This window comes from Mustela nivalis (genome assembly GCF_964662115.1).
Source record: "Mustela nivalis genome assembly, chromosome: 8".
Lineage (NCBI taxonomy): Eukaryota > Metazoa > Chordata > Mammalia > Carnivora > Mustelidae > Mustela > Mustela nivalis.
In genome coordinates, this window is record NC_139027.1 from 21,430,583 (window position 1) to 21,445,044 (window position 14,462).

General features: G+C 38.9%; 1 protein-coding gene across 4 annotated transcripts in view; it reads left to right on the forward strand.

The window, feature by feature from the left end:
• Positions 1–14,462, forward strand: part of BABAM2 (BRISC and BRCA1 A complex member 2) — a 404,982-nt gene that overhangs the window by 37,438 nt on the left and 353,082 nt on the right. For all 4 annotated transcript variants that reach the window (XM_082745160.1, XM_082745162.1, XM_082745163.1 and 1 more), the window contains one exon: positions 4,161–4,237. In XM_082745160.1, coding sequence (XP_082601286.1) covers positions 4,161–4,237 — 77 coding nt within the window. The remainder of the gene's footprint in view (positions 1–4,160; positions 4,238–14,462) is intronic.

Below are 14,462 nucleotides of genomic sequence, written 5' to 3' on the forward strand. Positions count from 1 at the left end.
CTTATATAAGGAAATGATTTTCTAGATGAATGAACTTCTCCACTACATTGGTTATCTATTAATGACGTCTGATTGCAATTTCCCGGGAGATCCTACACCGGAACTGCTCCATCAGGCCTTTCGCAAACTCTGACACAATGGAATCATGAGGGATGGTAAATACTAGTGGTGTGAAGTTTTGTGATATCACGATAGAAAGACTTCCATATATATTTTACTTGAAAACTTCATCATTAGATTATCCTTGCAGTTTTTCTCAAAAAAAGAGTGATGCTCTTTAGAAGACCAAGATAAATGATAAATCAAGCCATCTAGTCAAATATATAAAGGATCTACCTTAACTTTTTTAATGTAATTACAAAATAGTCCATGTTCATCATAAAAATCAAAGCAATGCAGAAAGGTAATCAAAAGAAGTAAAGAGTACCCCAGATCCTGCCACCTTTTGGCAACCCACGTTCTGAAATCTGGTTATGTGCATAGACATACACACACGTAGATCTTTCTCGTAAATGGAAATCATACTATTCATATGTGTTCTTTGATCTTTTTAAACTCATTTTTTTTTTTGTGAGTAACGGAAGAACTAATGCTGTCCTTGAATGCGATCTGAAATTTCACAGTAAATTAAATATATGACCCAAACCAATTTTAGACAGAGGTAATTTTAAAGCAGGGGAAATATTCTTAGTTTAATTTTAAAAGAACCTTTAAGTAACACGACATTGGCTTATTTCCCATACAGCTGTTGGGTAGTATACAGCTACTTGGATAGTATGGAAGATAGAGCATAAGAGATAGCTTAAATATTGGTTCAACATTTCCTGAGAGAAACCGAATGCTGTTTAGGAGAGAGAGACCTGCTAATGGCAGCATCGTCTTTCCCCTGTTGCCTTCAACTGTGAAGTTCTTGGCTGTGAATTTGTATATTCCTCTTAGCAAAACAGAAACCTGCAGTTAACTGGAGGTTAGCCATTTTAACTTGGGAATGCTCTTTGGGGAGTATGACCCTTGCCCGTGTCCCCACACCAAATAGTGGTCTTTTCAGTAATATACAGTGCTTACTCCAAGGTGTAGCAAATTCTTCTTCTGTCTTTTTCATGATGTTTTCATGGATTGGCTGTCTGTGCTCCCCCCCCCCCCCCCTTACTCTGGCTGTGTTTCTGTATATGGTTTGGCTGTTGTCTCACACTGTATACTCTTTTTTTTTTCTTTTAAGGATTTTGTTTATTTATTTATTTGTCAGAGAGAGAGAGTGCGCACAAGCAGGCAGAGGCAGAGAGATAAGCAGGCTCCCTGCCGAGCAAGGAGCCCCATGCAGGACTCAATCCCAGGACCCTGGGATCATGACTGGAGCTGAAGGCAGCGGCCCAACCGACTGAGCCACCCAGGTGCCCCTCACACTTGATAGCTCTTTTTCCTAAACTTGCTTCCCTCCCAGTCTGCTCCAGTGAGTAAATCCACATCTCTCCATTGGTACTGTTGCTCCCTTAGCCCAAGAATCCCTGATCTTTCTTTACTGAAATGGACTCCTGTTGGTTTCTGTTGGATGTTTTTACAGTCTCTTTCTCTTTTTCCATACAGTAGACAGTGATCTCGTAAAAAGAATCAGATAATGTTACTCTTCTTAACACCCTCCTTTGTTCTTGGAATAAACTCTGCATTAATTGCCACCACCTACAAGGCTCCGCAAGATCTGTCCCTTGCTTACCCCTTGTCCTGATCTTTTGATGGTCTCTCCCTCATTCACTCTGCTTGGCTGCATCGTCCAAACATATCAAGATTGCTTCCCCCAGATAGATCAGACTTGTTCCTGCCTTCACGCCTTTGCACCAGCTGTTTCCTCTGCCTCCAGTGCTCTGCCCCAGAACTCACCCTGGGAGGCGGCTGGCCCCTTGGTGATGGTTACGCAGGTTTCAGATGTCACCTCCTCCAGGAGGTCTTCCCCAGTCCTCCAGTGCAGTGGCGCTCCTGTTCCATGGCAGCGCTGTTTTATTTTCTCCACAACATCTAGCCATCTGGAACCATCTTTGTGTCTCTATCTCTTATTCCCTTGTCAGAATTTGAGTTCCATGGGAGGGTCGAGCTTGTCTGTCTTGTCCACCCTGTACTCCTAACCCACAGAACAATGCACAGTAAATCCTTATGCCTAGGTTAAACAAAAAAACAAAAAAACAAAAAAAACAGTTGAGCAAATCACTCAGATGGAGAAATGTGTTTTTTAACACCCCAGGGTGGCTGGAACCAGCTGTTCACGTAGGAAGGGAGGAAGGTGAAGGGGCAGAACGTAAGGCCCTTTTCAGTTCTCGTTAAAGCGTAAAGCGAAGAGTACAAAATGTGGCCCAACAGTGAACGCACAACTGATTTCACACTGAAGGACAAGTTCTTCAAACAAACTCGAATCAGATTAATCCTGAGGATTTCCTGTACTATTAATAACTTCAGTTGCTAAGCTATGTGAGATAGGTAGATAATTTGATCATCACGCCCAGAAGAGATGCTTGATTGTGAATAGTGTTTTTTTGTATTAAAATTTTAAAAAAATATATTGTTCTTTGAATATATATGAGAAAAAATTCTTGGTGTTGCTTGTAGTTCATTTCTGTCATTAGGTCATACTTTATATTTTGTAATGCTTTAATTTAATGTGTTTTCCAGAAGTGTTTTCAAATAACTGCCATGCTTATGGGTTAGGAAAGATTGTACTATAAGGGAAATATTTTACTACCTTTAATAAAATGTGCCCCAAAGAATTTTTATTTTGAACAGTAAAGGAGAATGTGTTCATAAAACCTCTAAGAAAAAGTTGAAATAGGTTACTATACAATTACTAGTGCAACTTTGTTGTTTAGTTTGTAAACTGGTGTTTTTTTAATTGTCCCCTGAAGATAAGAGGAATAATCAACCTAGTGATTTATGTTAAATATATCTGAGATAAAACTTTCCATCTGGTTCTTTTCTCCTTCACGTGGAGATAGTTTTGGTAAAAGTAAGGGTAAATCTAGTATGAGATCTCAGTTAGTTTTTTTAGAGTCAGCATTTCTTTCCTGAGAAATAGAGCGTGTGCATCTGCGTGCAGGTGCCTGAGTGGGGCAAGGGGCAAAGGGTGAGAGATAATCACAGGCAGAGTACACTGAGCTCGGAGCCTGACACCAGCCGGATCTCACAATCCCGAGATTGAGACCTGAGCGGAAATCAAAGAGTCAGACACTTAACCAACTGAACCTCCTAGGCATCCCTTAGAGTCAACATTTCTTAAATTTATTTGACTATTGCCTTAGAGTGGCATCTAGGGAGGTGGTCCATATATTCTAACAATTCTTCCGTTCCTTCAAATATCCTTTTCAGAGATGTCTCATAGTCAGTATTGGAATTATGAAAGAAATTTAGCATATCTTTGCTTTACTTTATAATGGAAAAACTTCAGTTTTAAAAACTAAATGAAGGCTTATAATTTCCTCAGTTGACTGAATATTAATATTGTATTAATTTATGAAGCCAGTGCTGCTGTTGTGCAGTTGAGGTTATGACTTGTGAGGTCATGAAAGAGCTTGTGAAGTAAATCTGGGTAAAGAACAAAGAACATTGTATAATTTTGTGAAGTAAGAGATTGAAAAGAAATCAACCCAGACCTGAGTGACTAACTCCTTTTTCATTTGCATTTTATCTGAACATGAGGACAGTGCCTTATACTCTGCAGCAGATGGAAGTCCAGGGGTGCCAAGTCCAGAGAAAGTGCCCTACCTATGGAGAAAGAAAATGATCTGGGGTCAGAAAAAAGTGGATTCTTTTTAGTATGAGTGCAAGTTAAGGGTCTGTATTTAAAATATGTCCATAAAACTCTTAAAATTCTTGACGCCAAAGACTGTTTTGGACAATACACCTGCATCAGAAGCCAAGATACACTTGTTGGAGAGAAGTAGTTGAAGCTTCCTTGGTGTTTGTCCTTAGAAAGCTGATAAGTTTTACTGTGAGATAAATGGATTATTTGTTTCAGGGGATGTCCTATTGTCTTGGCCTCCATGTCCATCAAGGACTTTTATTTTTTTTATAAGCCAGTGTTTTAATCTTGTATCTATAAGGAGCAGTTTTCATTTACTTTATTAGATGTCGTAAATAAGTGGACTTAAAAAAAAATCTTTTCTTTTCTTTCATTAAAGCTGCACGTCATTGACTCCTGGACCCAACTGTGACCGATTTAAACTGCACATACCGTATGCTGGAGAGACATTAAAATGTAAGTAAATGATGACTCTTTTATCGAAAGATAAAAGTAATAGTTATCAGACTTTGCTTCCATTTTTGCTTCTGGCTGTTAAGTGTTATCGCTAGGATTTACCACTTTTTAAAAGTTTCTTTCATTCCTCGTTCTATTGAAAGTAAGGCACTTGGCAGGGAATAAGCTGTGGTCAATGAGGCATACACCGAAATTCTCAATTTTTAGGCCTATGAGGTAATTCTTGTATTTTTTTGTTTATTCTCCACTGGAAGATCTTATGTAATGCCCCAATAGAGAGAATCCACTGCTTTAAAATACCTACTCTTTAGAAACAACATTTCGATAGGAATGGCTGCTATGTCCCACTGTCGCTAACTTCCTTCTGGAGCCATTGCTGCCAAGAGCCATTGTTGCCGATGTGTTCCTGATCGCCCCCTGAGCCTACGAGTCCTACCCCAGAGACTCTTGGCATAGTTTTGGAATGCCGACAGGTTTCCAAGGGTCAGAAACGCAAATGGCTACCACAGCTGGACTGGTAACAGAAATGAGGGGAGCGGGCTAGGTGGGGCAAATTGGGGCACACGTACCCTCCTGGAGGGGACTGCCTCTGTTGATTTATTGAGAAAAGGTGGAAATCCATATCAGTTTTGGATGCTGACTACTTTTTTAAAAGTTAAATCATAGTGTGAGCCAACGTGTAATGCTGTTCCAGCCGTATGTGTGTGGGGTGTGGCCAGAGCTCTTGGACCGCTGGTTTGGAACCTTGGAGAAGAGCAGGCAAGACCTACCGCTGCTGATTCAGTCCACGTCTGTACGCCCTGGGTTGTATCTGCCCTTCTCCGCCGTTATGACCAGTGCTGACGCTCTAGCCTAGTGTGGAGGTAGTGGTGGCTTTGGTTAGTTAGTAACGATCTCACCAGGAATTTTCTCTCTTGAACCTATGCTTGTGGTAAACAGGGTCCTGAGGTCTTTCCATTCTTAACAAGAGGAATAAAGAACATAAATGTTAAAGATGGGACAGATGAGGAAATAGTGCCTTTCAGACTGAGGATTCTGTGTCTTACAATGACAGGCCACCAGGGGCTACATCTTGGTATTCTGTAGAATCACAAGTACAGCTTTAAATGAAAAATGTAGACATTGGGGAGTGTATGTGCTATGGTGAGTGCTGTGAAGTGTGTAAATCTGGTGATTCACAGACCTGTACCCCTAGGGCTAATAATACATTACATGTTTATAAAGAAATTTAAAAATTTAAAAAAATAAATGAAAAATGTAGGACATGCTAACTTATGGAGCTGGCATTATTAGCTCATTCTCTGGAAACCGTTAAAATCCATACGAATTTCACTTGCCCGTAGGACATTCTAGATTGTGAGTGTTTTTGAAAAAAAAAATTATTCACTAAATTTAAAAGAAAGGATCAAAGTAAATCACTCATATGGCTAAAAATGGAAAAAGGTCAGAAATTTTTTATACATAAATGTGGTAGTCTTCTGTTACGTTTCTTCCCAAGTCTAGTCCTGTTTCCCAAGGGAACCACTTAAATTTTGTTGATGTTGTTTCAGTATGTAGTTCTTCTGGGGATGATCGCCGTTTGTCTAAATAATATTTATGCCTCTGTTTCTTGACTTACCAGTTTTAGATATTGTTATCTTTTGACTTCCTGCTCTGATACACGAGGCATCTGCCTATTTTCACCACACTCTTTATCTTTCTCTTTCCTCCCCTTTAATGTAGTTATTATCACCACTGCTGGTTCCTGTGTTGGTTACCCTGTAGCTTTAACATTTTTCCTTTCTTTTTTTAAGGATCATTTTGAACATCGTATGGTACAGTTAAAATGAACAACCCCTAGAATGTTCTTAGTAAGTTCCCGGCACACAGGTAGCAGCACTGTTGTTATGTAAGCGCAATCTCTGGGTTAGGATATTTTTATTTAGTTTCCCATGAATCAGAGAGAGTGTCTTTTGGCTCCCCACTTTGTGAGACAAAGATACTAGCTCCTGCCCTTCCTTCCATTCCTCTGCTTTCACCTCCCAACTTTTGTATTATTTTCCTTTTGCAATGTCAAAATTAGTGACTTATTGTCTGTTCTAAAGCTTGCGTTATCTTCTGGTGCTTTGTTTATAAATCGCTTGAATGAATGATCTGTATAGTCCTGCTGTGGGGTTTGCCTGATTTCTTCTCTTGGATTCAGCCTTGTTTTGTAGAGTATATATATTGGAAATTCTGTGTTTTAGTAGGTTAAAGAAATTGCTGGAACACAGACAGATACTTTGCTTAGATTCCTTTCCTCCCTCCACTCTTCTACCTTTCCTGGAGCGCTTCTGGTAATTGTTAGTTACCCTAGTCATAATTTGGTATCTTAGTTCCTGAGAGCTCCTTCTTGCTCTTGCTCTCTGTTCCTCTTTCACAACATCTTGTTCTTATTTTATGCATATGGGTCTTAAAAGCTTTCAATGAATATAGATTTTTACAGGAAGTTTTTTGTAATTGCTTTAATTTTTTCCGGGGATTGTATTTTTGTTGGTTTATCATCTTTGTCCTCTGTTATTCTAAATAAAAGATGGGTTAGGGTCCCTGGGTGGCTCAGTTGGTTAAGTGTCTGTCTTTGGCTCAGGTCATGATCCCAGGATCCTGGGATTGAGGCCTGCATCGGGCTCCTTGCTCAGCGGGAAGCCTGCTTCTTCCTCTCCCTCTGCCTGCCACTCTGCCTACTTGTGTTCTCTCTCTAGCTCTATCTTTCAAATAAAATCTAAAAGAAAGTGAAAAAGATGGGTTTTGGTTGTCTACTTACGTTTACGACAGACAATAAAACATTAAGACTTCTGTATGGGTGAACCGAGCTTATTGAGTATGTGGGTTAATGGTGGGCTAGCTGTTAGTATGACATACCCCTATGTATCATAGTAGGGAGTTCAGCTCTTCTGGCACTCCCTGAAATCATTCTATTTCTTTAGGAAATCCCCTACATTTTGTTGGGGGCATACACATCTGATCACCATGCCATTTTGGGGGGGGGGTATCATAGACTATTCCCCATGGAGCTTTTTGTTAATTTCCCCATTCTTAGCCCCATTTTTCATTCTTCCCTTTCCTACACTGAATGACCACAAGTTTTTATGGGTTTTCTAGGACACATGGCTTCCCTCACATTACTGCAGCCAGAGCTTTCTCTGCCCTGTCTCGTCAGTGACTCCTCCTCGGTCTCCATCCTGCCTTCTAGGAATTTGTTGAAATTGCTCATCTACTGATTGCTACTCTCTTCCCTTCCTCTTCTCTTAATGTTGTTTTGGATTCTTATTTTCCCTCTTTCATTATTATTTAATGGAAGGATGGTTCTTACAAGGGAGAAGAAATAAATGTGTGTGGTTAGTCTTGAGCCAGAAATAGTGTAATTTCACAAAGATCTTACTCGCTGTATGAATTTGTGTTAGAAAGAATTTACTAATATTCTGTATCTTCTCATTGCTACATGATTTCCACAGGAAGCCTCACATAACATTGGATTTATGGTATTTGGATTGGCACTCACCATATAAGTTAATTATGTCCTCTTAAGCTATTGCTCTATATAATCATTATGTACTAGGGACTTAAGTTAAACCATAGAATGCTTTATAATAATGGAATAAAAAATGGAGTTTGCATGTTGAGGGTCTTCTGCATTAAGAGAAGTCAAGATTCTAGCATTCTAGCCTTCAGCAGCCCACAGCCGAATAAAAGGAAAAAGCAATGGATTATATACTATTTTTATAAAAGTTCATTGAATTGGAAGAATGAGTATTTTTTTTCTTCTGAAATTCTTGACATTATTTAGGAAGGCTTTCTGAAAGATACTGGTTATATGATTAAGGTTAGTGTTAGAATCCCTCGCTTTAAAAAAATTACGCGTTAAACTCTAAAAGTGTATACTTTGAGGTGCCGCAGTGCTTCCACACTACCAACCTTCTAAAATTTGCCGATGGAAATTGTTTTGTAATAGCTGTTGAAAATGTGATAGAATTGTCAAAAATAAATCAACCCCATGAATTATGAAACACAAGGCACTGTTCTTTGACAGAATAAAAAATGGAAAAATTTACACCAAGAAAATCAAAACAAATACGCAAACCTTTTGATCCAGTTAAAACCGAAGTGAAGATCAGCGGAACCATCTTTACTGCACCAGTGTTTTATGAATCTGCCCACATGAATTCCTTCACGCCAGTGATTACACGGCAAAGTTATCTTACTTTCTTTAACTTGAGGAATATCTAGGTTATCGTTATTTCAACTTGCTTTCTTTGCAGCTGTGCATATTTTAAAATTATTTCAAAATTAGATGTTTCCAGTTTTTATTTTTTATTTTTTTTTAAAGATTTTATTTATTTATTTGACAGAGAGAGAGAGAGAGAGAAAGAGAGACAGATCACAAGTAGGCAGAGCAGCAGGCAGAGAGAGAGGGGGAAGCAGGCTCCCTAGTGAGCAGAGAGCCTGATGCCGGGCTCAATCTCAGGACTCTGAGACCATGACCTGAGCCGAAGGCCGAGTCTTAACCCACCTGGGTGCCACACAGGCGCCCCATTCCAGTTTTTAAATAAATGTGTCTGTGAGGAGTTTGTCGAGTTGTTATATGTTGAGAGTAGTAGTAATGTAGAACACTTAGATATTTTATTGACCACAATAATTCGTATAGGTTTGTTCTGTGCATGGTTTGAAGTTCATGGAAACAGATAATTTACTATAGCAACCAAGTTTATTGTAAAAGAATAAATAATTCCGGGCAAATCATGAATTTGCAAAGAATCATTTTCCCGTCTTGGAGAACACTAAGATCTTGCATTGCTTTAAAAGTAATGTTAGACTCACGCCTTTTTCTATTTTTTTTTAAACTCCTTCATTTTACTTTTAAAAAACCTGGCAATGCCAGACACTTTTTACATATGTTTTTACTCCATCGATTTTTATAATCTCAAATATATTATATTCAAGATCAGTAAGGGCATAGTGGTTAAATATCACAAGTTTTGTGATTGAATTCCACCTCCTTCAACCAACACGGTGTTCACCTTTAGATAATTAACTATTACTCTCTATAATAAATATTTTAACACACGTAGTTTCCTAAAACAAACATGTAATTGAAAGGTTATATAGTTTAATAGTCCTTGGAAAACAACTGTCACAACAAACAGAAAAGCTCTTTGCCTTATTTAGGAAACAGACCTAGAAAGAGACTTAATTTCATGGTAACAAGAAACTCACAAGTATTGATTTAAATTATATTCTATGGTAACTACTAGATAAATACTTTCTGACTTTTACCTTTATCTTTCTAAACACCGGGCAGTGGCTAACCTAGGGCTTTACAGTTTCAAAGCCATTTATATAATCAACATCTTTATCTTCTCATTAAATCCTATTGAAAACTTGTGGTGGGTGGTTTCAACTATAATTTTAACCCAGGCTGAATCAAATTATTTGACTCTTATAGTAATTCTATTTCACAGCTCTAAGTTCAATGAGGTTAGAGGTGGAGACTGTTTTGTTTGTTAAATGGTATCTCCAGGCCCTAGCCTAGTGAAGATCTTCAATTCAATATTTGTTGAAGGAATGGAGCGAATGCTTGCATGAATTAATGAGGCTTAGTATTCAGATTTTTGTTGGTTGAAGTATCGTGCTATAAAGAATGTGGCATTCTGTTACTTGTATCAGTCTTCTACCAACAGAAATTCAGTCTTTAGAAGTTATTTGTTATACAGGGAATTTGTAATTGGAACGCTGCTCTTAACAATTCAGATAAAAAGAAGGATGTAAGTTATTTTGTAGATTTGGAGTGTGTATCTGTTTTGTCTATGTGCATTTCACTTTGCCTTAAAGTAGATGAAATGAAAATAGCATGTAACTAAAATCTGTATTTCAGCATATTTTATATATTAGAAAATAGTTCTGTAAATGTCCTCTGTGAATAAGGGACACTGTGCAGTTCGTAATCCTGAGGACGAAAGACAAGGGAGAGGACATATTTCTCCCATGAATTCGTGAATTGACGTCTATAGAATTACCACATTTGGAATTAAATCATTGAAATGAAAAGGACCAGATTATGGTACATCAAGAATGCTGTTTTTTTCTTCAGCTCTTTCAATGTGAAGAGGCAACTGTAGGGCAGTGGAAGAGATGCCAGCTTGTGTAAGATTCCCGTGCAGGGTATCAGGAAATGTCTGAGTCAAAGACAGGTCCTTGAATTTCATCATTATGCCGGAGACGATTGGAAAAGTGGATCTTCAGTGATCGAGACCGATTTAAGGAAAAACGCATGTTGAGGTTTAGGATGATGTCACTAAAACGAGTGAAAATCTCCCAGTTATAACAAAATTCAGGGAAAGAGCAGTGAGTTTCCTAAAAACACAGATTTGTAGATATGGCGACCGTAGTCACTCTGTCTAGCACTTAACTCTTGAAGAAATTACTGTGTGGATGTTTTTGTGGACCCTATAAATAGGGCAGGGAGTGAGGCTGTTTGCTGTTTTATTTCCAATCTCTAGCTTATTGCCTGGCATATAGAGGGACTCGTTTAATAGATGTTCACTTATTTGTGGAGCATAACGAATAGCATGGAGGACAAGGGGAGATGGAGAGGAGAAGGGAGTTGAGGGAAATTGGAAGGGGAGGTGAACCATGAGAGATTATGGACTCTGAAAAACAATCTGAGGGTTTTGAAGGGGGCGGGGAGTGGGAGGTTGGGGGATCCAGGTGGTGGGTATTGGAGAGGGCACAGATTGCATGGAGCACTGGGTGTGGTGCAAAATAATGAATACTGTTACGCTGAAAAAATAAAAAATAAAAAAAAAAATAGATGTTGACGGAATACATTAACCATGTTCACTCTTTGGATCTGGCCATGATGAGTTTTAATGAAGGAGTGACAGAACTTTGAAGTATTCTCAATTTTACAAGCTCTTTGAATGGCACTACTTATATATCTACAGGAAGAGGTTATTGAACTATTTTAAGTATACTGAGGAAATTAATGACCAGTAAATCAAGCTGTTAGCTAACATTGGTTTCAAGTTTGAAATTATCTTTTGTTTAAAATTTGTATTTTCCATACTAACAATTTTTTTTCTTAATCAGGGACTGTTTGGTTATAAGAAACCCACTGAAAGAAATGTAAAGCTTTTGTTTGTCTTCATGGGAATTAAATGAATTCTGTGGTGCCCAAGGGCAGGAAGTATAGCCAGACCTCAGAGGGCCTGGAGCCTGGGACTAGCAGGATGGGAGACACTATAGCAGACAATCAGCATCTGTGTCCTTGTTCGTCTGTCTCTTTCTCCTGCAGCACAGTCTGTTGTCACTTTATTTACTTTATTCTTTTTTAAAATTTATTTACTTTATTTTATGGCTGAGCCCCCTTTGTGACTCAATTCAAGGCCACCAGAGGCAGCCTCTGGTCTTTGAGTCTCAATTCTTGGGAGAGATGGTCCTATTGGCAGCTTGGACTGGGTGTCTACTCTTGATCCAGGGGTTTGATCAAGAGTCCTGGGTTATGGTTACAGGGGGACAGTTTAGCACAGATAAACATGAGCTGGGCAGGTACCCAGAGAGGTATCTGTTACAGTGTTACAGGGATTCTTTCGAAAGAGCTTCCAAATGAAATTATAGACCTTTTACTTTTGTCTTTAACAATAGAAGCAGTATGGTTGTTTATCATTTGAGAGGAATGATGAACATTTCAAAGCTATTTGCAACAGAGCGAGGAAGTCATGCCAAAAAATTATCTCCAAAGGTTTTGAAGTGGAAAGTCTTTCCCAGAGGAAAAGCCTCTGTGTGTGTGTGTGTGTGTGTGTGTGTGTGTGTGTGTCTGTTAACAAGAGAAAAAGTGGAAAAAATAAGATTATGATTTTGGGGCGCCTGGGTGGCTCAGTGGGTTAAAGCGTCTGCCTTCGGCTCAGGTCATGATCTCAGGGTCCTGGGATCGAGCCCCGCATCGGGCTCTCTGCTCAGAGGGGAGCCTGCTTCCTTCTCTCTCTCTGCCTGGCTCTCTGCCTACTTGTGATTTCTGTCTGTCAAATAAATAAATAAAATCTTTAAAAAAAAAAAATAGCCCAAATTAAAAAAAAATTATGATTTGGATAATATATTCCCTCCCGTGTCATCAGAGAATATGGTAAAGTTACTGTTCATTTCCAAGGTTTCATCACTGAATTTAAATTTGTATGTTTTGGGGAATGATTAGAATAAAATGAGATAAACCTTAGAACTGCTACTTAAGTGGGATGTTTTATTAAAGAGTGGTCACACATACACAAAGATTTTTACAGACACATTGCAAATAGTGTTCCAGAACTTCTGCTTTACTGGGTCTTGAAACTTAACTTCATGTTGGATCCTGTCTCCTTGTAGGAGACAGAGTGTGGCTTCGCTGCTCCGTGTGTGCACGTGCTCTTACCCGGCACTTCTCACATCTCAGATCTGCCACGTTTTGCTTTGTCTTAGCTAGCCGCATTGGTCAACTCAGAATGCTCATTTTTTTTTTCTTTTCCTGGCATTTGTCCTCTATGATCTTTCCTATGCAGTACTGTGTAGAGACCCTCAAGGTCCTGATGCAGAAACTGACCACCAGGGTGGGAGCCCGCAAAGGCCCCAGGGTGTTGTGGCAAGTGTTGCCCCAGCTGAAAAAGTTATTAAGGTCCTGTTGATTTAATCTCATCTCTAAGAAGTTTGCACTTTGTTTGGTTTGTTACTATCCCTTGTATTTTGCATTTTGACCAATAGATCTGAAAGCTGGCTACGGTGGCTATAGCTGCTGGCACTTACTGGGACAGCAGTGTGATTTCTTTCTTACATTGTTTAAAATAAATAATCTGTTTGGACAGTGTTAACCGAGTAATCTTTCTGCGTTAACCATGTCCTCCTCCCTTTCAGTATTTTAGTGACTGAAACTCTCAGCCTGGTATTCAAGGCTCTCACAGCCTGCTGTTCCCGCCTCCCTGCCCCCCCCCCCCCCATAGGGGCTCAGCTGACAATGATCCAAGCCAAAAGCCTACACAACCGATTTGCACGGTGTACTTCTTAAATACCCCGCCTTTCCAGTTTCAGCTTTTGTTCACACCGTTCTGGCTTTAGTAGGACGGGCCAAGGAAATCCTAAAGCAGCCTGACTGTTTTAGGGGCATCTTTGGCTCTTCACTTGCACTCACCAGTCTGCCGCTCTGATGGATGCGCTCCTTGGCTGGCGCCCTTCTCCCTTCTCCTCTCCAAGATCACCTGCAGGGAGAGTAGGCGTTAATTGCGCTCCCTCTGACTTGTAACAGTTGAGCTAAGGAAAAAGTTGGACACTGTGTCCAGGGACTTAGTATTTTGCATCATGCTGAGAGGCATTATAATTTTCCTTGGTAGCATAGTTCATTTTACTTTTATTTTTATCTTTTTAAAAGATTCATTTACTTAAAGATTATTATTATCTAGCATTCAGAGTATTTTTAGAGGCTAATTAGGGAGGCAGGTCACCTTTGATGTGTGAATGTTCTAAAAAATGCTCATGAAAGGCAAGTAAGAAGTGCTAATTTCGTGGATTAGACATTATCTCTCCCTTAGATTTTGAGGATTCCTTTGTCCTGGTATTTCAGAACATTTTATTTTCTTGGAATTCATGGAATGTTAAAAAAAAACCTTCTGATTATCATTTATTAAAAAATAGCTGATATAATTATTAAAATAACTTATTTAGCATTTATTTTATTTAGCAGAAGTAGAGAGGCTTATATAAATGATTTCATTTAATCACACAGTGAGTCTCAGGTAGAAATTTATATCCCTTTTTAAAAATATTAACTTTATTGAGGTATAATTTGTATATAATAAAATGTACCCATTTAGTATGTACAGTTTAATACATTTTGTTAGTTGTAAACACCTGAATAACTCAGCCATAGTCAAGATACAGAATATTTCCGTCCCTCCAAGATACAGAACATTTCATTCCTTCTCTAAGTCTGTCTCCTCTACCACCATCCCTGTAATCCTTGAGCCTTCTCTTTCAAGCTATAGAACAGTTTTGCCTGTTTTAGAATTTCATATATATGGAATCATATACGATGTAAGTTTTTGGCGTCTGGCTTCTTTCATTCAGCATAATGTTTCTGGGATTTGTCCATAATTTTCCTCGTATCAGTACTTCGTTTCTTTTAGTGCCACACAGTGCGACATTATACAGGTATATGTGCCACAGTTTTTTGTAGTCATTCACCTATTGA